Raw genomic sequence first — 25,982 nt, forward strand, 5'->3', positions numbered from 1 at the left:
ACGCCAGGCACTCCTGTTTTCCACTGCCTCCCACGGTTTGGTCAAACTCATGCTGGTAGCTTCGAGAACACTGTCCAACCATCTTGTCCTCTGTCCTCCCCTTCTCCTTGTGCCCTCCATCTTTCCCAGCATCAGGGTCTTTTCCAGGGAGTCTTCTCTTCTCATGAGGTGGCCAATGTATTGGAGCCTCAGCTTCACGATCTGTCCTTCTAGTGAGCACTCCTTAAGAATGGATAGGTTAGATCTTCTTGCAGTCCATGGGACTCTCAAGAGTCTCCTCCAGCGCCATAATTCAAAAGCATCAATTCTTCGGCGATCAGCCTTCTTTATGGTCCAGCTCTCACTTCCATACATCACTACTGGGAAAACCATGGCTTTAACTATACGGCCCTTTGTTGGCAAGATGATGTCTAGGTTTGCCATCGCCTTTCTCCCAAGGAGCAGGCGTCTTTTAATTTTGTGACTGCTGTCACCATCTGCAGTGATCATAGAGCCCACGAAAGTATATACAGTAAATGACAATAACAAACATCACAATTGGAGACAGATCTGTTGGAATGTAATGTTAATGTGCTTCTAAAATGTATAAGATGTTATTGGAATGGGAGACGGAGGATAAGCAAGTAAAATCCTCAATGATACAGTGGGTAATAGATATTGGTTATAATATAGATACGGAAGGATGGGAACAATTGTGGAAGAGAGATATAAAATTCACAGCGTCTTATGGTTTATAAGAGAAAACTATATGAAAATGTTATATTGATGTATCTAACACCAAGTAAACTGGCAAAAATGTATAAATCAAAATCGAATAATGTTGGAAATGCAAAAAGAAGGTACTTTTTATCCTATGTGGTGGTCTTGTGGCAAGGTTAAAGCTTACTGGGAAATGATATATAATGAATTGGAAAAGGTGTTTAAAATAGCATTTGTAAAAACAAACCCCAAAAACCAGAAGCTCTCCTTTTGGGAACTATTGAGGCAGAACTACCCATACTGTATACAAAATTATTCATGTATGTGACTACAAGAATGTTATTTGTCCAAAAATGGAAAGAAGACGTCCCAAGGAAAGAAGAATGGATACAAAAACGTATGGAATATGCAGAAATGGCAAAACTTACCGGAAAAAGTAAGAATTCAAGGTAACAAACTTTTTATTAAAAAATGGAAATGGTTTATTGAAATATTTACAAACAAACTGCAAACAGATAAGAACATTGGCAGGATTACTGTAATACATATTTAGTATATATTTAAAGTAGATAAATACATGAATAAGTTAATTTGGAATATGCAGGAAATATAAAAAAATAAATTTAAGGAACCGCAGGAAGAGGAAGAAAGTCAAGTTCTGAAATGTTAGAATGATTGTAAAACTATTGTAATGTATATATATAAAACTGAAAATCATAAATAAAAATTATAAATATCGAGCAAAATGGGTTGGTGTAATTGTAAAGCTTTATAATTCCAAATGTGAACACTCACAGAATGACCATTAGTTCGCCTGCCGCCTTCATTATACACCTTTAGGCGCCAGGTGAAAACATTCCTTTTCAACCAGACCTTGTACTGAATGACAGCCGATGCCCTTTTAAATGAGTTGTGGGAAGGGGGTGGGTTATTGGCTGGCTGGTGTCCTTATTTTTACTATGTGTTTTGCAGCTTTTATATTGTAATTTTATGTAGAGTTGGAAGGGACCTTCAGAGGTCCTTTAGTCCAACCCCCGGCAATGCAGGAATCTTTTGTGGGGTTCAAACCCACAACCCTGGGATTATTAATCACATGCTCTGCCAACTGAGCTAGCAAGCTACAGTTCCCAGGAGACTTTGGGAGAAGGCACGGCTGCTTAAAGGGATACAGTCGTGCTTTAAATACATAGTACAGACTGGGCATTAGCTGGGTGCAACTTGGAACATGTTGAACAACCCACTAACACAACATAAATACTGCTTTTTTATTGTTATAATTATAGCGACTCGTGTAGGGTCCCTCTGGAAATGTTCTATTTACATCTCTCTCTCACACACACACACCCTCATCCCACGCAATCTAACTGTTTGGGTGCATCTGCCGAAGAATAATGACTCAGAAAGACGAACAATTAACTTTCCTTCTCCCTTTTCTCCGTTGTTATTGTGTTCGGTTGTGTTCTGTATCGATCTGTTGTCTTAGGCTGCTTAACGCTTTGTTCAAGCCAATTGTCTCGCTTGCTAAAATTCTTAATACTGCGTGTTTGTTTAAGGGGAGGCAGGAGAAAATGAACAGCAGGACGGAGCCTTGATGACAAAGTCCCAGGACCAATTAATTCCTCCAGAAGCCCCAGCACCTATTTCTCTCCCCACCCACACCCTTTTTAAAACCCCATGGGCAGGAAAATGAAACAGATTTTGAAGGTAGGCCTTGCAACCAGCTAAGCTCTACCTTTAAGCCTCAGGAATTGTGTCCCTTTTCCATCCTCCCCCCACCCACCCCCTTTCCCACCCAGTCCTTGTTCCAGCCCCAGAACCTCTCGTCCCTTTCTTGGGCTCCATGATCACTGCAGATGGTGACAGCAGCCACGAAATTAAAAGACGCCTGCTTCTTGGGAGAAAAGCAATGACAAACCTAGACAGCATCTTAAAAAGCAGAGACATCACCTTGCCAGCAAAGGTCCGTATAGTTCAAGCTATGGTTTTCCCAGTAGTGATGTATGGAAGTGAGAGCTGGACCATCAAGAAGGCTGATCGCCGAAGAATTGATGCTTTTGAATTATGGTGCTGGAGGAGACTCTTGAGAGTCCCATGGACTGCAAGAAGATCAAACCGATCCATTCTTAAGGAAATCAGCCCTGAGTGCTCACTGGAAGGACAGATCCTGAAGCTGAGGCTCCAATACTTGCTATCTGAACCCAACAACAACAAAAAGGAAATAGGTGCTGTTGTTGAACCCCGCAATATATCCCCCACCCCTCTTGTTTGGGCCCCTAACCTCTCCTCTTCCTTTTAAAATCCAATAAGGAAATAAAAATAAAATAGGTGCCGGGACTGAGCCCTGGAGCCCATTCCCCTCCATGTGTGAGCCCCGGAACCTTTCCTCTTCCTTTTAAATATCCAGTAAGGAAATAAAAATAAAATAGGTGCAGGGGCTGAGCCCTGGGCCCATTTCCCTCCGTGTGTGAGCCCCATAACCTCTATCTCTCTCCCTTTCAAAACCCAATAGGGGGGAAAAATAAAGAAAATAAGTTCAGGGGCTGAGCCCTGGGACCCATTTCCCTCCGTTTGTGAGCCCCAGAACCAATCTCTTTCTCTCTCCCTTTCAAAACCCAATAGAGGGGGGAGAAATAAAGAAAATAGGTGCAGGGGCTGAGCCCTGGGACCCATTTCCCTCCGTTTGTGAGCCCCAGAACCAATCTCTTTCTCTCTCCCTTTCAAAACCCAATAGAGGGGGGGGGAGAAATAAAGAAAATAGGTGCAGGGGCTGAGATCCCTTCCCAAACCATTCACGAGCCCCTTTGCTTGAGCCCCGGCACCTATCCTTCCTCGCTCTTTAGGGAAGCCTTGAACGCCGCGCCCTTTCGCCGGGTCCGCCCCGTCGGAGGCGGAGCTGCAGCAGCGCGGCTGCCGGGGCCGCTTTGGCGGCGGGGCGGAGCGGGAGGCGGGCCCGGGCGAGGAGGATCCGGCCGAGGCGGGAAGGAGGGCGGCCGGGCGCCCCATCGCGGGGGGTTTGCCCGGGAGGGAGGCAGGCAGGCAGCCAGCGCTTTCCCGCAGGGCTTTCCCCGGGGATCGATCTCGGACGGAGCCTCGGCGATGGGTCCGGTGGGGCTGCAGCTGCTCTCGGGGGCCTGCCTGCTCTTCTCCCTGGGCATGTTCGGGACTGGCCTGTGAGCACATTTTGTGGTGGGAGGCATTGGTTGTGGGGAGGGGGCAAAACACGTAAAGGCCGGGGGGGGGTTCTGGTTGGGTCAGGGATGTGGGGCTGTAGCAGGTGGGGAGGTGGATCTCCTGCCCTTCTTCCCCAGCAGGTGCCAGGCTCAGCCCCCGAGATAGACACGTGGGGCTCCCCAGCGAAATACCGCCCTGTGCACGTGTGAATGCGACGTGGCTTAGAGTGTAACACGTATCGCGGTGGGGCAGCGCTCCAGCGACGTGTCTCTGGGTGAGAGGTGTTGACAGTAACAGTTTTATGGGGCGGACCTACCAGGAAGTGGGTTGCTATGGAGCAGGATATATGGGCAAGAGGCTCAGGTTCAGATCTTTATTATTCTAGGTGTTTTCTCTCGCTCCCAACGACTTATTGGTTCAGTGCCACACTTATAGTTTATGTGGGTTAAGGCATGGGGTGTGTTTTGATGTGGGGCAGACAGAACCAAGGATGGTGTGGGGAACACAGACTACGTACACAGTTAGAGCACACATACCAATAATCCTGGGAACTGTAGTTTGCTCAGGGTGCTGGGAATTGTAGCGCCGTGAGAGGAAACTACGTTTCCCAGAATCCTTTGGTGCAAGCGGGCGTGCTTTAAATATGAATACAAAAACGGGGTCAGCTGGCGCAGAGCTGGGTATGTGAGTGGGGGAAACGAGCGTGGATGGATCCGACGTTGGGGTGAAGAGATGTGGGGCAGAGCGGTGGGACGGGTGATGGAGCTGTGGCACACAGGCGCCTGGTTGTAATCGAATGGGGAACTACGTCAGCCTCCATGATGACAAGGTATCCTCTCTCGCCTCTTCTCCAGGTCTGACCTGAAGCAGATGTTTGCAACCCAGAGTGTGGAGAACATCCAGTTCCTGCCGTTCCTCACCACCGATGTCAAGTATGGCCTGGGACTGGTTGGGGGAGCTCTGCTTAACGTGGTTGTGGAAACTGTGGCCCTCCAAACGTTGATGGATTCCACCTCTAATCATCCCTGCTGGCTGCAGCGGCTGATGGGAATTGGAGTCCAACACGATCTAGAGGACCGCAGGTTCCCCATCCCTGCTTTATACCTCTGTAAAGGGACCCCTGACCATTAGGTCCAGTCGTGGCCGACTTTGGGGTTGCGGCGCTCATCTCGCTTTACTGGCCGAGGGAGCCGGCGTACAGCTTCTGGGTCATGTGGCCAGCATGACTAAGCCGCTTCTGGCAAACCAGAGCAGCGCACGGAAACACCATTTACCTTCCCGCCGGGGTGGTACCTATTTATCTACTTGCACTTTGACATGCTTTCGAACTGCTAGGTTGGCAGGAGCAGGGACCGAGCAACGGGAGCTCACCCCGTCATGGGGATTCGAACTGCCGACCTTCTGATCGGCAAATCCTAGGCTCTGTGGTTTAACCCACAGTGCCACCCACATCCGTAGGTGCATTTAATAGGTGATCCCTGATTGGTTGGGACCACCTGTGTCTAGGCCAAGGGTGGGGAGTGTGGTGTTCCTCCAAATGCTGCTGGACTCCCATCACCCCTGACCTTTGGCCATGCTGGCTCCAGGGGCTGATGGGAATTGGAGTCCAACACGATCTAAAGCAGGGGTCAGCAAGCTTTTTCAGCAGGGGGCCAGTCCACGGTCCCTCAGACCTTGTGGGGGGCCGGATTAGATTTTGAAAAATAAAATAAAAAATCCTATGCCCCACAAATAACCCAGAGATGCATTTTAAATAAAAGCACACATTCTACGCATGTAAAAACACCAGGCAGGCCCCACAAATAACCCAGAGGTGCATTTTAAATAAAAGGACATATTCTACTCATGTAAAAACATGCTGATTCCCGGACCGTCCGCAGGCCGGATTTAGAAGGCGATTGGGCCGGATCCGGCCCCTGGGCCTTAATGTGCCTACCCATGATCTAGAGGGCTGCAGGTTCCCCATCCCTACTTTACACCTCTGTAGGTGCATTTAATAGGTGATCCCTGAGTGGTTGGGATTGCGCAGAGCGGGCTCCTGCTGCTGCATGTCTTTGGGTGGTCGTTGGGCAAGTCTGCACAAGTGCAGAGGTTTACCCTTTGGGGTTGGAGTTGCAACCTGGGCGATGTAAACAAGGTTGTAGTGTGAGCTCTGCTAAAACCAGCAATTGCTCTGCACCAGATTCCGCAGCCTGAATAAAGCATATTTTTCTATGGCTGCATGATTTCTTATTTTGATTGATTCATACTTTCTGTTTCTTTTATTATTAAAGATTTTCTTGATTTACAAAAGTATGTGCAATGTCTCTCTTATTTTTTTCCCATGTAACATTAATTTTTTTTCTTAAATACTTTATTCTGATTTGCTACTCATGCAAGACACTGAATGATGATGATGATGATAATAATAGTAATAATAATAATAATAATAATAATAATAGCAGTCTGCCAGAAGATAGGAAATGAACATTTTTCTTCCCCTCTTACATTATCTTTATTATCATCATCATTATTAAATTCATTTGTTGCATATCTACTACAAAAATGTCTTGAGGCAACGTAACAATACTGAAACATGCATTACATTTTAGGGCATCTAAAAACAACAAGCCCTCAAAATGATCACCGGCTGTATTGTTAACCCCAACTATTGGGAATAATATTGAATTCAATAGGTCTTGCATCTTGAGTAGACATGGTTAGGGTTGTGCTGTAATTCAAAGAGCAGCAGACAGAAACCCCACCTCCCTCTTACCCAAGTACGCATGATTGTTTGGGTGGCTTTGCCCATAAGGACTAGAGACTTGACATCTTACAAATGTAGCCTGAGGTTCTTGGGACGCAGAGATCTTGCACCTGGTAGCTTAGGCCATGATTCTGCTGCAGGCTAACTTGAGTTCTGGATGTACATGATTGTGATATGGCTATTAGCAGAGATGCAGTTCTTTTGGCACCCAGACCCCTTCTGAGGTACGTCCTGTGCCGGCTACACTGTGATCTGGAGTTACCGGAATGGCTGTCCTTGTTAAAAGCAACAACTTTTACCTTCTCTTTCCCCATCAGTAATTTGAGCTGGCTGAGTTACGGCTTCCTGAAGGGAGACTGGACTCTCATCCTCGTCAACGCTGTGGGTGTGACGTTGCAGACTCTTTACATCCTGGTCTACTTCTACTTCAGCTCCGAGAAGGTGGGTGGGGATTGTGGCCAAAATCAGACATGTTAACCACATTGGAAGAGCCCTGCAGGATCAGGCCAAAGGCCCATCTGGTCCAGCATCCTGCTTTCTGGAAGGCCTGAACCCTTTCTCCCTGAGATGCTAGCTTTTTACATACGGGGAGGACTTTCCTGGTTCATGACCCCTGCACCTGCTCAAGTGGTACAGTCCCAGGAAGCCTGTACCATGTGCCGTTTTGTAACGAGCGCTCCAATTGGCTCTTTCCTGGCACCTTCAAGCCTACATTTAGAGGCTGTTGACTCAAGAGGGCTGGTATCTTGAATCAACAACAGGCCACGTTTTGATGGGCCATAAATTTTCCATAGTGCTCCAGCCACGCCTGACTTACTATCCCTGGGTCACTTGCAGGGCACGGCGGAAGGATGGAGGAAGACTTCGGTATTACACACACAAAATCAGCGTTTTAACAACCAAGTGCCTTGCATGATTTTTTTAATGTATATATTTAATGTGCATAATGTATATAATTATTATTCATTGCACTTCTTAAGTCACTTTTCTGGTGAAACAATAAACTCATAGCAGCTTCCAGTAGAATACGAAAAATTGAAACCAAGCTAAAATATAGCTTGGCTGGTAGTGCATGAAGACTCAAGGTCATGGGTTTGAGCCTTGAGCTGGGCAAAAATATTCTTGCATTTCGCGGTGTTGGACTAAATGGTCTCTTCCAACTCTACAATTCTATGATTCTATGAAAAGATAATAGAAGCTAACAACGTGCATAGACATCAAAGGTGGTCTAAGGCAATACTAAAATACGCCACGATATACTGTATAAAATTTGCTAATTTAAAGCCTGGCTGAAAAGAAACATTTTGACCCCATCCTTAAAAATAGCTGGTCATGGTTCCAAGCATAACTTCCCTGCGGAGAGCCATGAGTGCTTAAGGTGGTTATGCTACTGCTTTTAAGTTTAGGTTACCAGGTTTTTTTCAAAGAATCCGGGGACACTTTTTTTTTAAAAAAAGAGAAAAATATATATTAAAAAAGTAGTTATTTTTTTAAAAAAAGAAGTAACATTTTCTCTTCTGAGGCCTTCCTCTGTGCCCCAGCCTGCTCTCTTGGAGCACTAGCCACCACGGAGTAGGCTCGGGTCCCCTCTTTTTTCTCCTTCCTCTTTCTCTCTCTTCTCCTTCTCCTCTCCTCCTTCTCCCTGCATCGGCTCCAGGGTTTTCCTGGCCCCAGAGTGCCACTGGGCAGTTGGCTGGGTGGCCAGGCGCTCTCACCCCTGGCTCGATTTGGGTCATGGGGGGGGTCAGCGGTCCCCAGTTGACGCGCCGGGTGTCCCTGGTTCTCCTGCGGTAGCGGCAGTCTCAGCAGTCCCGAGCCAGCCTGGTAGCGCAGGTGGCTCTGGCTGGTTTCAGGAGCTGCTCGTTGTCATGGCGCCCGCCATTTTGCCTTGCCGGAAGTCCCCATACGATGTGTCTTGTGCTGTTGAACCAATCGCGCAACATTCGTTCCCTACTAATAAATCTACAACATTTAAATATAAATCCGGGGACATTAAATGAAATCCGGGGACGGATTTTGTCCGGAGATAGATTTGTAAATCTGGGGACTGTCCCCAGGAAATGGGGACGTCTGGTATCCATATTTTAAGTACATGGTGCAGATGGGAGCAAGAAAACAGGATCCCGATCTCATGTAGAAGTCTGGGATGGGCAGCCTAATGGTTAGACTCCAGTTCCCATCAGCCCCAACCAGTAGGATCTGTGGTTTGGCATGATGGGAGTTGTAGGCCAGCAGTGTCTGAAGGGTTATCTGTGTCCCATCCTTAGTTTAAATAAGGAATTATTTAAATAATAATAAATGGAGTAGAAGTTTAAATAGTGAGTGTTGTTGATTCCAAACAACCACCTCCTTTTCTCTTCCCTCGTCTAGCGGTCTGTGCTGCTGAAGACCATGGGCTTATTGGCAGTGCTCCTTCTCGGTTATGGCTACTTCAACCTGTTGGTTCCGGATGTTTCTGTGCGCCTGACGCGCCTGGGTCTCTTCTGCAGCCTCTTCACCATCACCATGTACCTCTCACCACTGGCTGACCTGGTATGCTACAAAAAAAAGAGATTGCCATCCTCATAAACTAGCATATAGGAGTAATATTGCCCTCTCAACAAAGGAGACAGGATGCAGCCATTGTGGCCAGTAGCTACTGATATTCCCATTTCTTACTGGAATCTTCCCGGCCCATTCTCAAGCCATCCAAGTGGGAGTCTTGTGGGAGTGAGTTCCACAGGCACCGTGTGAACCTAAGACCATATAAGAAAGAGATTGGTTGCTGGGCCAGGCCCAAGGCCCATAATAGTCCAGTTCTCACATGATAGCTGACCAGATGCCTCAATGGGCGTTTTGGTTCTCCTGCTCTATGCTTTTCAGGGTGAACCCGTTTTAATCAAGGCAATTCGAAACCATAATTTAAAATCCCCAAGTTTAAAAAAAAGGGCTGATTTGAAATTGTTAATGGAAACTCAAGTTTGCCGCTGGCACGCTGTATGTTTCCCAAGCGTACATTTTCAAGTGTTTGGGGGCTTTTCTACCCATGCAAGCCAAGAGGCATGAACAGAGTTCAAGAGCACATTTTTGCCAGGGGAAAAAACACCCCAGGAGGCTGCAAAGCAGGTGTGGCCTGGTGAGAGTTCCAAGGGCCAGATAGGAAGGTTTAGAGGGCTGCATTTGACCCCCAAGTCTGAGGTGTGCCCGCCCTCTGGTCATTCAGCTGACCAATTAAATATAGCATCCTGGAAACTGTTATTTGGAAGGGCTAGGATATAAACGGATTAAGGGTGTTGTTGGTTTTTTAAAAAAGAAATGATTAAGATAGGTGAATTTACGACTAAATAAGTGCCTGCCCTCAGATGGCATAGCCCTATCAGGCCTAGTCATCCCTGTGGCTTCATCCTGTGTTGCGTAACTCTCTGCTTTGGCCCCGATCCCATCCCCACCCTGCTTAGCCATCCAAAACATTTGCGCACCGCAGCTCAGGTGTCTAGCGAGGCTGGTGCCATTTTCTGTGATGAGACAACGGCAGGACCGGAATCTTCTGGAAGCCAGGCCTGCCTGCCAGGTGGCGGCGTGGCAAGTCCTTCATTATTATTGTTTTCTTAAGGTGAAAAGGAAATGTCCTTGTTCAGAGAGAGAGAAAGAGAGAGTGAGCATTCGTGACCCCGAGAAACCGGATAAGTTGCAGGACTCGGGTTGTTGAATGAACACACTGGTCCCAGTTCACGTGGAACTGGGAAGTGTGGTTTGGTACAGGGATCTGAGAGGAGCTAAGGCCTGCGGGCCAAATTCAGCCTTTAAGAGGTTTTCGTCTTCTTTTTCTGGCCTGCGTGACTTTTTCCAGACTAGAGCTCCAGCTGTTGTTGGACTACAACTCCCATCACCCCTTGCTTAGCAGAGCTAGTGGTCAGGGATGATGGGAATTGTAGTACAAAAACAAGCCAAAGACCCAAGTTTGGGAAAACCTGGCTCTGGGTGTAGTGGTTAAGAGCAGTGGACTTGTAATCTGGTGAACCGGGTTCGCTTCCCCGCTCCTCCACATGCAGCTGCTGGGTGACCTTGGGCCAGTCACACTTCTCTGAAGTCTCTCAGCCCCACTCACCTCACAGAGTGTTTGTTGTGGGGGAGGAAGGGAAAGGAGATAGTTAGCCGCTTTGAGACTCCTTAGGGTAGTGATAAAAGGTAAAGGTAAAGGTACCTCTGCCCGTACGGGCCAGTCTTGCCAGACTCTAGGGTTGTGCGCCCATCTCACTCTATAGGCCGGGGGGCCAGCGCTGTCCGCAGACACTTCCGGGTCACGTGGCCAGCGTGACAAGCTGCATCTGACGAGCCAGCGCAGCACACGGAGCGCCGTTTACCTTCCCGCTAGTAAGCGGTCCCTATTTATCTACTTGCACCCGGGGGTGCTTTCGAACTGCTAGGTTGGCAGGCGCTGGGACCGAGCAACGGGAGCGCACCCCGCCATGGGGATTCGAACCGCCGACCTTTCGATCGGCAAGTCCTAGGCGCTGAGGCTTTAACCCACAGCGCCACCCGCGTCCCAGTGATAAAGTAGTGATAAAGGGGGCTTTCAAATCCAAACTCCTCCCCCTTCTCTTCCTCCTTGCTGTACCCTCTCCTTGAGAGCTTTTTCCTGGCAAAAATGTGTCCTTAAATAGCAATTGCCTGCCTGCATGGGGGATGCACGTGTGTGTGTCTGTGACTGACAAGAAAATCACCTGCTGCACAAAGGGAAGAGTCAGACCTGATACATAAGAAGCTGCCTTATATCACGTCTATTGGTCCATATAGCTCAGTATTGTCTACTCTGAGTGGCTGGGGAAACCCAGCCAGATGGGCAGGGTATAAATAAATTGTTGTTGTTGTTAATATTCTTATTCTTATTCTTATTCTTATTCTTATTCTTATTCTTATTCTGACTGGCAGCAGCTTTCCAGGGTTTCAGGTTCCGCACCAGCCCTACCTAGGGATCGAACCTGCGACTTTCAGGTCCTGTTGGCAGGTTTCCCATCGGGGCATTTGGTTGGCCACTGCAAGACTGGGATGGGGGACCCAGGTGGGCTTGGGGGTCAGGTCCAGCAGCCAGGCTCGGCTTCGGTCCTTATGGTCTGAGCACAATTCAAAGTGTTGGTGCTGACCTTTAAAGCCCTAAACGGCCTCGGTCCTGTGTACCTGAAGGAGCGTCTCCACCGCCAACATCCAGCCTGGACACTGAGGTCCAGCACCAAGGGCGTTCTGGCGGTTCCCTCTCTGCGAGAAGTGAGGTTAGAGGAAACCAGGTGGAGGGCCTTCTTGGTAGTGGCACCTGCCCTGTGGAACGCCCTCCCAGCAGAAGTCAAGGCAATAAACAACTACAGTGGTATCTCGGGTTACAGATGCTTCAGGTTACAGACGCCTCAGGTTACAGACTCCGCTAACCCAGAAATAGTACCTTGGGTTAAGAACTTTGCCTCAGGATGAGAACAGAAATCGCGCAGCGGCAGCGGGAGGCCCCATTAGCTAAAGTGGTACCTCAGGTTAAGAACAGTTTCAGGTTAAGAACGGACCTCCAGAACAAATTAAGTTCTTAACCCGAGGTACCACTGTATTTTACTTTTAAAAGACAACTGAAGGCTGTTTAGGGAAGTTTTTAATGTCTGACGCTGTATTGTTTTTAATATTTGATTGGAAGCCGCCCAGAGTGGCTGGGGAAACCTAGCCAGATGGGCGGGGTATAACTAATAAATAAAAATAGTTATTATTATTATTATCGCTTCTGACACCTCTGAACCGGGCAATTCTTTGCGTCTTCGCAGGCCAAGATCGTGAGGAGCCGCTCCACGCAGTGCCTCTCCTTCCCGCTAACAGTCACGACCTTCCTGGCTTCGGCCTCCTGGACCTTATATGGGGTTCTGCTTCAGGATGTTTACATTGCGGTGAGCAGCGCACGTTTGTGTGTGCCCGATTTTTGTGCACTTGGGAGGTGGCCACGGCAGTGTCCGATGAACGGTTGTGCCCCCGTCTTTGCCCTCTGATAAATCATGCGGCATTGATTTTAATTAATTAAACGGAGAGGCCAGTAAACCACCTTTGGCAGAGAGGAACACGAGAGCGGGTGGTGGTGATGCAATTGGATTTTTTTTAATCGGTTTTTCTCCACCACCACCCCCCTTCTCCTGTTTGCCCTTCACCTCATTCCTCCCCATATCTCCCTCCCGGGTTAAGAGATTTTAAGATGCTGCCTTATGCAGAGTCGGATTTTTGAGTCCACCGAGCGCAGTGTTGTCTGCACTGACTGCAGCGTCTCTCCAGGGTTCCAGGCGGGAGTCTCTCTCCCAGCCCCGCGCCTGGAGAAGTGCCATTGGGGACTTTCTGCAAGCAAAGCAGACATAGCTGTCAACTTACAGATTTGAAAATAAGGGACCAGCCGCCTCGAAAATAAGGGATCAGCAGCCAAAATAAGGGATCAACAATTACTTTGGTGGAATACATATTTTGTTGCGTGCAAATGGCTTTAGATACCTATTAGGTCCATAAATTACCATATAGCATTTATTCAACACAAAAAAACAGCAATAATTTGTTGTTGACAAAGGACAGCTGGACATAGAAAGGGCCCCATTACCTTCAGTAGCTTTTTTAAGGGACATCATCAATAAGGGACAGCAGCGGGACATGGCGCTGGGATAAGGGACTGTCCCGCCAAATAAGGGACGCTTGACAGCTATGAAAGCAGATGGTCTGCCACTGACCTCCTTTCTGCCTCTTCCAGGTCCCCAACGTGCCAGGCATAGCCACCAGCCTCATCCGGTTCTGGCTCTTTTGGCGCTTCCCACCGGACCTCAACAAAACCTACAAGTCGCTGCAGGCCTGAGGACCCAGGGATGGGTTTGTTGACTGCCCTTGGCCAAGGAAGGGGAGAAAGCGCTGAGTCTCAGCTGGGTGTGGCTGCTGCGTCCCAGCTCTCCTTGCGCCCTCAGGAGCCCCCCCCCCGACCATCCAGACTGCGCAAGTGGACTCCGCGGCAGGAACAATTCCTCCTCCATCTTGGGCTGTATGGTGCAGACTGAAAACCAGGGAGCCAGAGGCCCCCAGTCCTGCCCCAGAGCAGGAAAAGTATGAAGGAACCAACCCTGCTGCTTTTCCAGGGTACAACAGTGGCCCTCCGGGTGCTGCTGGACTACAACTCCCATCATCCCTGCCCATTGGCCATGCTGGCTGATGGGAGCTGGAGTTCTGGAACATTGTTAACTGCAGCTCCCATCATCCCTGCCCATTGGCCATGCTGGCTGACGGGAGCTGGAGTCATGGAACATTGCTGAACTACAACTCCCATCATCCCAACCCATTGACCATGCTGGCTGATGGGAGATGGAATCCTGGAACGTTGTTGAACTACAACTCCCATCATCCCCGCCCATCGGCCGTGCTGGTTGATGGGAGATGGAGTTCTGGAACATTGTTGAACTACAACTCCCATCATCCCTGACCATTGCCCGTGCTGGCTGATGGGAGATGGAGTCCTGGAACGTTGTTGAACTGCAGCTTCCATCATCCCTTGCCCATTGGCTGTGCTGGTTAGGGGCTGACATGAACTGGAGTCTCTGAACATTGTTGAACTACATCTCCCATCATCCCTTGCCCATTGGCCATGCTGGCTGACGGGAGCTGGAGTTCTGGAACATTGTTGAACTACATCTCCCATCATCCCTTGCCCATTGGCCATGCTGGCTGACGGGAGCTGGAGTTCTGGAACATTGTTGAACTACAACTCCCATCATACCTCACCATTGGCTGGAGCTGATGGGAGATGGGGTCCAGGAGCATCCTAACCAGCCACCCACGTTCTTCACCCTAGGCCTAGGAGGTATAAAAGTGGAGACACCCCCCCGCTCCCCAAAAAGAAAATGTTGGGGGCCCCCTCGCTTTAATGCATTACTTCCAGAAAGCGACTTTCTCCCCCCGTTCTGCGGACAACCGTTTCTGCCGCCCGAGCACTGAGGACTTCACAGTTTCCGCCTCCGTCCTCCGGGAGTGCCTTTTGACCAAGTTCTCTGCCCCTGCTTTCCCCTTCGTCTCACTGCCCCACGAACACCCCCTCCGCCCCTGTCTTCTTCCCCCAGTCTCTGGAGCGATTCCTCTGCTCTGAGCTCCAGAAGAGGACTTTCCTAAGAAGCTGTGACTTTCCACACGAAGTGCCTTTTAATAAACCAGGTTGTTTTCTGGGAGGAGAACGCGCCTTGCATCCTCCTTCTTTCTGTGTAGGAATTGAGGAAGCTGCCATTATACCCAGTCAGGCCAGCTGTCCATGTAGCTCAGTATTGTCTACACTGACTGGCAGCTGCTCTCCAGGGTTTCAGGCAAGGCAGTCTCTCTCTGCCAACCGGGGTGCTCTGCCACTGAACTGTGGCTCTTTCCTAGAGATAAAGTAAGGTTCCAGTCCTCATGGGTTGATTGAAATAGGAACATGAGAAGCTGCCTAGCTCATTGGTCCACATAACTCAGTATTGTCTGCACTGACTGGCAGCAGCTCTCCAGGGTTTCAGGCAAGGGGTCTTTTCCCAGGAGATGCCGGGGATCGAACCTGGAACCTCCTGCGTGTAAAGCAGATGCTCTGCCACGGAGCTACCGCCCCCTAGAAATAAAGATCCCAGTCCTTTCTTTAATCCCGGAGAGGGCAGTTGCCTTCTCTGGATGCATCTAATTGACTACTATAAGAAACAGGAAGCTGGACTAATCGAGCCTTTGGCCTGGTCCAACAGGGCTCTTCGGTTGGTTGGTTTATTGACAATTCAGTGCATTTTGTCCCCTGCTTCTCGCCCAAAAAGACTCCCAGAGTGGCTTACATCAATTAAAACAAGGCAGTCTTTCCCCACAGGCTTAAAACCTGAAAAACAGCAGAAGAGGCAAGAGCATCAGGGAGGGAAGAGGAAAGAAAGCAAACTCAGGCGCCAACTCTCAGATAGCAGTTCTTACATAATGACTGGCTGGCACAGAAAGAGCCCAGGGGTAGGAGGTGTCCATTCGGCAAAGCTGGTGGAATGACCCTGCTTCTCTCTTCATCATCATCATCATTTTTAATTTGTATACCGTCTTTCTAACAATACTCAAGGCGGTTTACAAGCTGAAGAAACAAAAAATGTACATCTTATAACAATCTAATGCAATACAAAAATGTGACAATAAAACATAACTTTAAAATAGGCAACCTACATCAAAAAAGTAACATTCAACAATCATTAGAATAGTATAAAATACAGTGGTACCTCAGGTTAAGTACTTAATTTGTTCCGGAGGTCCATTCTTAACCTGAAACTGTTCTTAACCTGAAGCACCACTCTAGCTAATGGGGCCTCCTGCTGCCGCAGCGCTGCCGGAGCACGATTTCTGTTCTCATCCTGAAGCAAAGTTCTTAACCTGAAGCACTATTTCTGGGTTAGCAGAGTCTGTAACCTGAAGCGTATGTAACCTGAAGCATATGTAACCCAAGGTACCACTGTAATATCAACATATAAAAGTTAAACAGAAATCCACTCAACAGTTACAATAAATAATATCTAAACTATAATCAATAAAACGATAAGCCACAGTACATAAAACAATTCAATTCACATTGAGAAGCAGAGACTAGAGGGTAGAGCAAGGCAGGTGGAAGACGCCTTGCCTGATGGAGTCTCTCCCCTCACAATTCTTCCTTCAGGAACAGCTCCCTTATGAGGACTCTTGCATCCACCACCCAGCAGGAAGTTCTCCTGCACAAGCTGCCTTGATGTGCTATGCAAGGGCGTCTTCTTCCTTAGGGAACTTGGGGGGGTGGGGTGTACCCCCTTTGAACGTCTCCGTCTCCCGCCCCAAAATGGGCTGATTGCAGAAGTGTTTGTAATTCTCTCTGGGAGCTTGAACCTGTTTCTAATCCCAGAGCTGTCCTGTGGTTCACAGCAGCGCCATGCCTCTGTTCACGTGCAGAGTGCGCCTCCCTTGCCAACAGGTTTTCGTGATTCAGGAGCCAAGATTTTAAGGCCAAGCATCGTGACCAGCTTCCTCAGAATATATCAAGTGTGCTGTACTCTAGGGAAAAACGCACCACACCTTCCCAGTCCTCGAAGCCACCGATATCCCCGGAAGCCAGTCATTAGTTCGCTCCTGCTAATTATCCAACTCACTTTGCCACGCCAGCTGTGCAGGTGCTAATTTTAAAAATCTAGAAAATCCTGGCTTTGGAACAAGGAGAGACCTGGCAGGGCCAGGAGGACGGGGAGGTCCTGGTTTATGGCAGAAGCTTGCCTGACGCACAGGGCAGGCTGTTCTGGACGATCGCGGCCTCAGGGGCTGCGTTTGGCACCGCGGAACAAGAAATGCAACTGTGAAGAGAGGATAACTAAAGAGAAATTGGGTCAACTAGAATTTTGGGCAGAGGTTGCAAGCTTCTGAGTCACGCAGGATTCTTTTGCAGACTATAGAGTCCAGGAAAGAAATAGTGGGTTGTATTGAACATTGGATACCCAAGAGTAAACCTACTGAAGTTAATGGGCATGGCTGACTCGGGGGGGGGGCAACATTCCAATGGATCGGCTCTGAAACAGCTTCAACTTGGCTTTCAAACCTTCGCTGCAGCACAATTTTAAAGGATCCCTTTCTGCTCCAAGCCTTCTTTGATTCCTATCATTCCATATTTTTAAAACTTTATTACAGTTGTTCTGCTGCCTTGCAGGGTATCTTCGGGAGAAGAAATGGCTAAGGAGTAAACTCTGCACACATCTGGAGTGGAGTCCCTCTAAGACAGTTGGGTGGCGCCTTGTATGCTTCCTTCCGGCATCTCCTGCACCCTAACTGGTGCCAAACATCTTGCTTTGCTTACCTTTGGACCACATCTTCAAGGCCGGGGGGGTGTCTTGTTGAGTGGGCAGCCCAGAGCCTCCAGACCATGGGTCGGCAAACTAAGGTCTGCGGGCCGGATCAGGCCCAATTGCTTTCTGGATCCGGCCCAGGAATCGCCGTGTGGATCACCAGTGCACACGTTCTTTCCCTCTCCCTCCCTCGGCAGCGGCGCCTCCTCCCTCCCTCCTCCTGGCTTCTCCTTGCCCTGCCTAGAGGAGGAAGGGGACTGGGCTTTGTTGGTGCCAGCAGCAGTAGCGCTCAAGCAGCCACTATTTTAAGTAGCCCCTCTCTGGAGCCCTTTTGTGCGCCGCTCATCGTCCCGCACTGCCAGCCCCTGCCGCTCACAAGACACAGGTAAGCAGCCACCGGGGCTCATCTGGTGCTATGGAGAAGGGAAGGGAGATTAAGGGGGGATGGCTTATAGTCCAGCCCCCCGCAAGGTCTGAGGGATAGTGGACCGGCCCCCTGAAAAAGTTTGCTGACCCCTGCTCCAGACACACGGCCCAGGCTTGCGCCTCAAGGAGGTCGCTTTGGTGCTGCTAATGCAGCAGTTTGACTCCCATTGTCTCTCAAGACAGAGAGATACCAACAAGTTTTGAGTAGAAATTAGGATGCAACCTGATGCTTGAGAAATAGTTGTAAAGCCATAGGAAGAAGCCTTGCTAGATCAAACCAGCAACCTGTTTTCACAGCGGTCAGTCAGATGCTTCTAGGAAACTCTCCGTTTGGTCTTAAGTCAAGACCAGGGGAGGCAACCTAAGGCCCGGGAGCCGGATGCGGCCCAATCGCCTTCTCAGTCCAGCCTGGGGACGGTCCGGGAATGAGTGTGTTTTTACTTTGGTAGGATGTGTCATTTTATTTAAAATGCATCTCTGGGTTATTTGTGGGGCATAGGAATTCGTTCTCCCCCCCACAAAAAATATAGTCCGGCCCCCCACAAGGTCTGAGGGATGGTGGACCGTTCCCCTGCTGAAAAAGGTTGCTGACCCCTGGTCAAGACCCTCCCTCCCTGTTACTCCAAAGCCATCATCCCTTTTCAGCAGCCAATCCAAAACTTCTAAAGAAGCCCACAAGCAGGCACAGAAGCACCAGCGCTGCCTCCCCATTCACCCTCCTTGATATTTTCTATTCATCAGGGTATACTGCTCCTGAACCAGGAGGTTCTATTTGCCTCATTTTTAGGAAACTTTCTGAACTGACGACTCGTGCAAAACTGTATCGTGGCAGCGTATGAAAAAAGCGTTAAAAAGACCATGGAATTATGAAATCATAAAATGCAGGCCAAACGTCCCACACTGAATCAAATTAATTATCTAAAAATACCTGGCAGAACAGAAATGTTTTCAGCAGGTGACAAAATATCAGGATTCCAAGCACCTTCCTGATTTCAACAGGAACAGTCTTCCAAAGTTACGGTGCCAACAATAAAGCCTTAAGTTTGCACGGAAACTAGGCCACCCTACCCTAAAGGCACATGCGGAGCCACTGTGTGTATCCTTATCAGAGATCAGGTTGGGGATATCTTTATTGATTGATTGATTGATTTCATTTATTATATCCCACCTTTTCCTCCAAGAAGCTCAAGGTGGCATACATGGTTTCCCCCCTCCTCAAATCCCTTAAACAACTCTGGAAGGTAGGCTAGGCCGAGCGGCAGCGACTGGTCCAAGGTAACCAAGTGAGCTTTGTGGCCAAGTGGGCATTTGAACCCGTCTCCCTGGTCCTAGTCTCTAATTGCTACACCACCATCGGCTCTCTTTACATGTCAGTCCTGAAACACAAGGTGCTTAAAAAAAACAACCACCCACACCCACCACTGAGAGTTCTCCTGAGCACGTGCAAAGTGCTTTTCTCTCACCCGCTTCAGTTCAGCTAACCAATCTAGCCCAGCTATCCCCAACTAGTCTGAGGGACCCATCACCGTCTCTGTTGAAAAACACAAATCAGATTCTCTTCATCTCAGGAGCCCCAATGTGCCAGTGCTGGGGAGTAGACAACCCACCAGCTTCTGCTAATGCTGAAAATAGGGCAGTGTATATTCTACAATTCAGGGGGGAAAATGTGTAATATGGTAGACACTGGTTCACAATCTCTTGCCTCGCACCGGCACCGAGGCAATCCACTCCCAGCAGATTCGATTCTTTAAAAAATCCACCACCAGGCCACCAAAGAGCTCAGTCATGTTCTCTGAAATTTTATTTATTGCTCCAGACGGGGTGCTTCTTTCCACCGGGGTGCTGTGCTCAAGTCCTTGCGGCAGGGAGGGTCAGAACCGCAGTCCGCGGCGGGAGAGGTCTTCCCGGGCCTCTCGGATCTGCTCCTGCAACTCTTGCGCCGCCTCCTCGCAGTCGTTGAAGGTGGCCAAGCGGTACCCGACGACGCCCAGGGAGTAGCAGCCAAAGGCCACCAGCAGGTAGGTGGGCAGGGGCCACAGCACTTGGTGCCAGGCTGGGGGCAGGGGGTCGAGCCCCAAAAGGTTGAGAGTGAGAGCCGCCCAGACGGCGCCCAGGATAGACAGAGTCCACAGCCACTGCAGGAGTTTCGTCATGGCGGCGCAGCTGAGCGAGCCTAGAGAAGAGGAGATGTGTCAGCACTTGGGAGCAAAAGTAGGGGACCTCTGGGCTGTGCAGCCCTCCAGACTTCTCTGCCTGGCCCTGCGGGACCTTCTGCAAGCCACACCCCTCGCCAATCTCGCTTTGCACCCTGCTTTGCCTGGCTGGGAAGCCCTGGTCCCTCCCACCCTACCCACTATGCCACACTGCCTCAAATCCACAGACAAGGCATCCATTTGGCCGCAGGCTTAATCCCTGATGAATGGACAGTGGAGAGACGAAGTGAGGAACACTAATGGCTCCCCACTCTCGTAGGAAAGGCACAGGAGCCCTGCAAGAGAGTAAAGTTGGCAGTCCCAAGCGTGCTTCCTATGCATTTAAAAGAAGGAATGGCGTAAATGCTATGATTTCTCCAATGCAATCCTCCCAGATTTCTGCAACAATTGCCCATCTCCCCCACCAACTGTCAATATCCTCTCCTAGGCTGGAATTCCCACCTGGAAATTCCTTCCTGGTCAGCAGCGACGCTGTATTCGGGATTCTGCTCTTGCGCTGGGTTCCTGTGCGCGTCGCGCGCGGGGTGACGCCATCTCCCCTTCCAGCCAATCACCGCCTCCTCCGAGAGATAGACAATAGGCTGCGCGCCGCGGTGCATTTGGGGAGTTGTAGTTTATTCTCTCTCTCTCTCTCTCTCTCTCTCTCTCTCTCTCTCTCTCTCTCTCTCTCTCTCTCTCCTCTTTGCCATTTGGAAACCACCTTCTTTGGTTCGTAATTCCGTCCCCAGCAACCTCTCCCGGGGCTTAATAGCGCTCCTCCCCTCCCCGGCGTTTCCTTTTCTCCAGCCTTAGGTATGTAGGTAGATAAAAAGGGCGCCCCTGAGCATGTGCAGAGTATTAACGCGTTGCGGTCACGTGGGACGCACTTGGAACGGGAGGGGATGCCTTCTTGGGGCGAGGGATGTTGCGGAGCTGGAAAAGGTTGAGAAAACGGGGGCGCCCCAAATGACCCAGGGACTGGAGCAACTCCCCTGTGAGGAAATTTCACAACGTTTGAGGCTTTTTAGGGTAGAGAAAAGGCGACTCGGGGCGGGGAAGGGGGAAGAGGCATCATACTGGGATATCAAATAATAGAATCATACGAGTTGGAAGGGATCCTGAGGGTCATCTAGCCCAACCCGCTGCAATGCAGGAATATGCAGCTGTGTGAACCTGCAGCCTTGGCGTTGTCGGCACAAAGCTCGAACCAACAGAGCTTTCCAGGCTGGGGAGAAAGTCGATGGAGAAATCCGCTACACCGCTTCCCTCTCTTGTAATAAAGTCCTGGTACCCGGGGTCATCCAAAGAAGAATGTGGGAAGGTTCAGGGCAAGTAAAAAGGGAAAGCCAGTAGTTCATTTTACATTTATTTACTTGCTGCATATATATTCCACCTTCATTTTTCTCCAAGGAGCTCAAGGTGGCCTGCATGGCTCTCCCACCTCCTCATTTAATCCCCACAACAACCGCTTGAGCTAGGGCAGGGACTGCTTCCCGACGTTATGCCCAGTGAACTTCGTACAGCCAAGTAGGGATTTGAACCCAGGCCTCTCCCAGATCTTAGACCTGGGACCCTAAACACTACACCACACCACCGGCTCTAAACTATGGGACTTGTTCCCAACAGAGGCATTGATGATGGCCACTGACTTCTCACTTGGAAGGCTTTAAAAGAAAATTAGACAAATTCAGCAGGGTTTAAGAGTCCCTCTCTTTTCCCATGGGACTCTGGGAATTGTAGCTCCCTCTAACAACTCTTAGCAAACTATACTTGCCAGAGTTCTTAGGGGAAGCCATGTCTGTTTAAAGTGGTATGGTACTGCTTTAAATGTGTACTTCAGAGGGGGGTCTAATTGGATAGGATCCTCTACATGCAATCTTTTATAATTTCAAAAGCTTTTATTAACCCCTGAATATTTTGTTTAAAAATCTCTTAAGCGGCATACAACATAAAATAAATAATCCAATGTCAGCTGTACTGAGACGAGGCCCATTATAAAGATTGGGCATGACAAACTTCGAGTCATTCATGTGCTTGGAGGTTCCAGCCCTTGTCAAAAATATCAAATTATATGTATTTTTCTCCATTATAGCTGTGTGCCACAGCGACCAGCACCAAGTGTTCAGTGTAAGATTTTGGGCTGTTTTCCACTGAGCTGCAATTATTATTTGCACTGCAAAGATCTTATATAAGTCCTGTCCTTTTGACAGTATGGTACCGTCAAAAATATTCAGCAATGTTAATTTTGGGCAGCAAACGATAGTTTCTTTCGTGATATTTATCCTTTCTGCAAAAAAAAAATTTTAAGCCTGTCTGGTTGAAAAACCAAAACATCGCAAACAAATCCAGCAGAACACAAATATAATAAACAAGAGCATGTAAAAAGCATGAGTTTGGGGAATTCAAAGAAATTAAAACAAAGCAAACCAGGGCAGGGCTCCTGTTCGCTTGCGCCTCCTGCCTGGATCGGTGCCCTGCTGGGCACGAACTCTGAACTTCCCTGACCGCTGATGTCAGAATGGGGACCCTGGTCAAGAGCCTTGTTTCGCGTGTGGCTTAGACCAGTGAGAACCTCTGAGCGGCTGGTTCCCAGTGCCCGGCTCCCCACTCTGACATCACAAAGGAAGGCGGAGGGAAGTGGCTTCTAATCTGTGCCAGGCTGCAAGCAGGCAGCCAGGAGCAGGCAGCCGAGCCCCCTCTGAGCTCCCAACCCAGTTCCTGTCTCAGCACAGCCCGGGGCCCATGAAACTTGGCACCCAAGTGGGGCATGGAGGTGGATTAATTGGTGGCAGAGGAACAGAGGAAGTTGCCCGAGACTCAGTCGGGGCATCTAGCCTGGCAGTGTCTGCAACAGGAGCGGGAGAAAGCCGTGGCCCTCCAGATGTTGCAGGACTTCAGCTCCCACATTCCCCGGACATGCTGACTATACATTTAAAGTGGTATCATAGAATCATCATAGAGTTGGAAGGGACCTCAAGGGTCATCTAGTCCAACCCCCTGCAATGCAGGAATCTCAGCTAAATAATAATAATAATAAAAATAAATTTTATTTATACCCCACCCTCCCCAGCCTAGATCGGGCTCAGGGCGGCCAACACCCGATATAAAAACAAATTGATTGAAATACAACTTAAAAACAAGATTAAAATACAACATTAAAACATTAAAATACAGCCTCATTTCAGTGGAAACTCAAATCAAAAACTTTTTTGAGGATGGAAACGTCAAGCATCCAGGACAGCTTAAGCCATCCAACCTCTGCTTAAAAACCTCCAAGGAAGGAGAGTTCACCACCTCCCGAGGGAGACCGTTCCCCTTTCGAACAGCTCTTGCTGTCAGGAAGTTCTTCCTGATGTTTAGTCGGAATCTCCTTTCTTGAAACGTGAAGTCAAGGGTTCGAGTCCTGCCCTCCAGAGCAGGAGAAAACAAGCTTTCTCCAACTTCCATGAAGCAGCCCTTGAGATATTTGAAGATGGCTATCATCTCCTCTCAGTCTCCTCTTCTCCAGGCTAAACATACCCAGCTCCTTCAACCGTTCCTCATCCGGCTTGGTTTCCAGACCCTCTTGGTTGCCCTCCTCTGCACACCTTCCAGCTTGTCAACATCCTTCCTAAACTGTGCTGCCCAGAAATGGACGCAGTATTCCAGGTGTGGTCTGACCAAGGCAGAATCAGTATCAGACCACTTTAAACAGTTGTGGCTTCCCCCAAAGAATCCTGGGAAATTGTGTTTTGTTAAGGGTGCTGCAAGTTCTTAGGAGTTCCCCACTATTCCCCCTCACAGAACTACATTTACCAGAGTGGTGTAACAACCAATTATCCCTCTTCCTGGGGAACTCTGGGAATTGTAGTTCTGTGAGGGAGAATGGGGGGTGTCTCCTGGCAACTCTCAGCACCCTTAAACTACAGTTCCCAGAATTCTTTGGGGTGGTACTGTTTAAAGTGGTAGGTAAAGGGACCCCTGACCATTAGGTCCAGTCGTGACCGACTCTGGGGTTGCAGCCCTCATCTCGCTTTACTGGCCGAGGGAGCCGGCGTACAGCTTCCGGGTCATATGGCCAGCATGACTAAGCCGCTTCTGGCGAACCAGAGCAGCGCACGGAAACGCCGTTTACCTTCCCACTGGAGTGGTACCTATTTATCTACTTGCACTTTGTGCTTTTGAACTGCTAGGTAGACAGGAGCAGGGACCGAGCAACGGGAGCTCACCCCGTCGTGGGGATTCGAACCGCCGACCTTCTGATCAGCAAGTCCTAGGCTCTGTGGTTTAACCCACAGCGCCACCCACATCCCTGTGGTAGGACATGGCTTTAAACATATAGTGCACATGAAATTTACGGGCTTAAGTTAGGCATGGGCTTGGATTTCCGTAGGTCTACTCTGGGCAAGGTTTAGTTGGATACAGCTCAGACTTTCTGCCACAAACAGAGCCACCTCACCTTCTCCACAAACTGTGCCTGATTCCAAGAATCAACTGGAGAGGAAGCAGTGATTTGTTTTATTCTCCTCTCGGTGGCTCTTTGGAAGAATCGAGGCGGCTTTTGGCAGGAAGCATCTGGCTTCCTCCGTGTCCGGCCGAGGCTGGGATTCGGACGATAGCTGAAGGAAATGTTGGCGAAGTGTGAGACTCAGGATGGAGATCGTGGGAGGCCTTTGAATTGAAGCAGACAGATCTGTCAACACCACCTAACTAGTACACTCATGGCTTTCAAGAAAACAAGTGGGTTGCTGCTGCAACAAAATGTTGCAGCGTGGGGAGTTTTCGTTCCAGACCAGGTAGGGCTTTCCCTCAGAAAGTTCTTCCTAATGTTTAGTCAAAATCTCCTTTCATCCATTGATTTTAGTCCTGCCCTTTGGAGCAGGAGAAAACAAGCAAACTCCATCTTCAGATATTAGAAGATGGCTTTCCCATAAAATGTCAAGGAAATAAACAACTACCTGACTTTTAGAAAACATCTGATGTTTTTAATGTTTGATGTTTTATTGTGTTTTTAATATTCTGTTGGGAGCCGCCCAGAGTGGCTGGGGAAGCCTGGGCAGATGGGCGGGGTATAAGCAATAAATCATCATCATCACCACCCAGTGCTATTTTTCCAGAAAAAATGGTGTCAGGGCTCACAATGAACTTCTCCCTTGTTCTCTTAGAATGGCAATGGCGCCCACCTGAGAGGTGCTGGAGCTCATAGTTTTAAAAAAAGCCCTGATATCACCTCTCACTCTTCTCCATACCCAACTTTCTCCACCATTCCTCAGAAAGCTAGGTTTTCAGACCCAACCAATCCCTCTTCACGGGGATCACTGGGAATTGTAGCTCTCAGAGGGGAATAGGAGACCTCCCTAACTCGCAGTGCCCTCAACAAACTACAGTTCCCAGAATCCTTTGTGGAGAGGAAATGATGCTGCTGCTTTAAAGTGTACAGTATGGAGCCCAAGTTGGTTCAGTTAATAAATTTGTGCCATGTGAAGAAGCATTTTTTTGGCCGTTCTGAACCACCTCACTAATCGGTTTCATTGGCGCAGCCCTGTTTCAGCAGAAGGCAGAACCCGGCTTTCCTCTGAGCATACACAAACTGCCAGGTGTTCCACATGCCTGCTTTTCTCCCTTTGCAAAGCCTTTTGAAGCAGACAGCTGCAGTCTGCAAAGATCTCCCTTAAGGCGTCTGTCCAGGAATGTGTCTCTCATTAGATTACAGACTTTGGAAGGGGGGGTGTTGAAGCTTATCGAAAAACTGCTGAAACCAGCAAACCTGGCGGGGGAATCTCCAAGCTATGGAGGTGGCGTCTGCTCCTTCAGCCCGGCACCCGTCTGCCTCCTGAACGAGGGCGGATCTAGCACCCTGAGGGCAATCGCCCAGATCCTGCCCTCTCATCAGTTTCAATTCCACAGCTTCTTCAGAGAGCCAGAGCTAACTTCAGCAAGTTGGGGTGGTGGTCAGAG

General features: G+C 49.1%; 2 protein-coding genes across 4 annotated transcripts in view; one reads left to right on the forward strand and one right to left on the reverse strand.

Moving 5' to 3' along the window:
* Nucleotides 1–3,641: 3,641 nt before the first annotated feature.
* Nucleotides 3,642–25,982, forward strand: part of SLC50A1 (solute carrier family 50 member 1) — a 266,552-nt gene continuing 244,211 nt past the window's right edge. Inside the window, exons 1-6 of one of the 3 annotated variants that reach the window (XM_053368433.1) lie at nucleotides 3,642–3,869; nucleotides 4,725–4,802; nucleotides 6,934–7,057; nucleotides 8,987–9,148; nucleotides 12,397–12,516; nucleotides 13,353–13,464. In XM_053368433.1, coding sequence (XP_053224408.1) covers nucleotides 3,796–3,869; nucleotides 4,725–4,802; nucleotides 6,934–7,057; nucleotides 8,987–9,148; nucleotides 12,397–12,516; nucleotides 13,353–13,454 — 660 coding nt within the window. In that variant the 5' untranslated portion in view covers nucleotides 3,642–3,795 and the 3' untranslated portion in view covers nucleotides 13,455–13,464. Of the gene's footprint in view, nucleotides 3,870–3,977; nucleotides 4,145–4,724; nucleotides 4,803–6,933; nucleotides 7,058–8,986; nucleotides 9,149–12,396; nucleotides 12,517–13,352; nucleotides 14,815–25,982 lie in introns of those variants that run through there. The other 2 variants (XM_053368432.1, XM_053368434.1) reach the window with 2 other exon arrangements.
* DPM3 (dolichyl-phosphate mannosyltransferase subunit 3, regulatory) lies at nucleotides 19,637–20,046 on the reverse strand. Its single transcript, XM_053368440.1, has one exon. It carries the CDS (start codon nucleotides 20,004–20,006, stop codon nucleotides 19,725–19,727), a length of 282 nt encoding a protein of 93 aa, XP_053224415.1. The 5' UTR covers nucleotides 20,007–20,046; the 3' UTR covers nucleotides 19,637–19,724.

This window comes from Podarcis raffonei, chromosome 16 (genome assembly GCF_027172205.1).
Source record: "Podarcis raffonei isolate rPodRaf1 chromosome 16, rPodRaf1.pri, whole genome shotgun sequence".
Classification (NCBI taxonomy): Eukaryota; Metazoa; Chordata; class Lepidosauria; order Squamata; family Lacertidae; genus Podarcis; species Podarcis raffonei.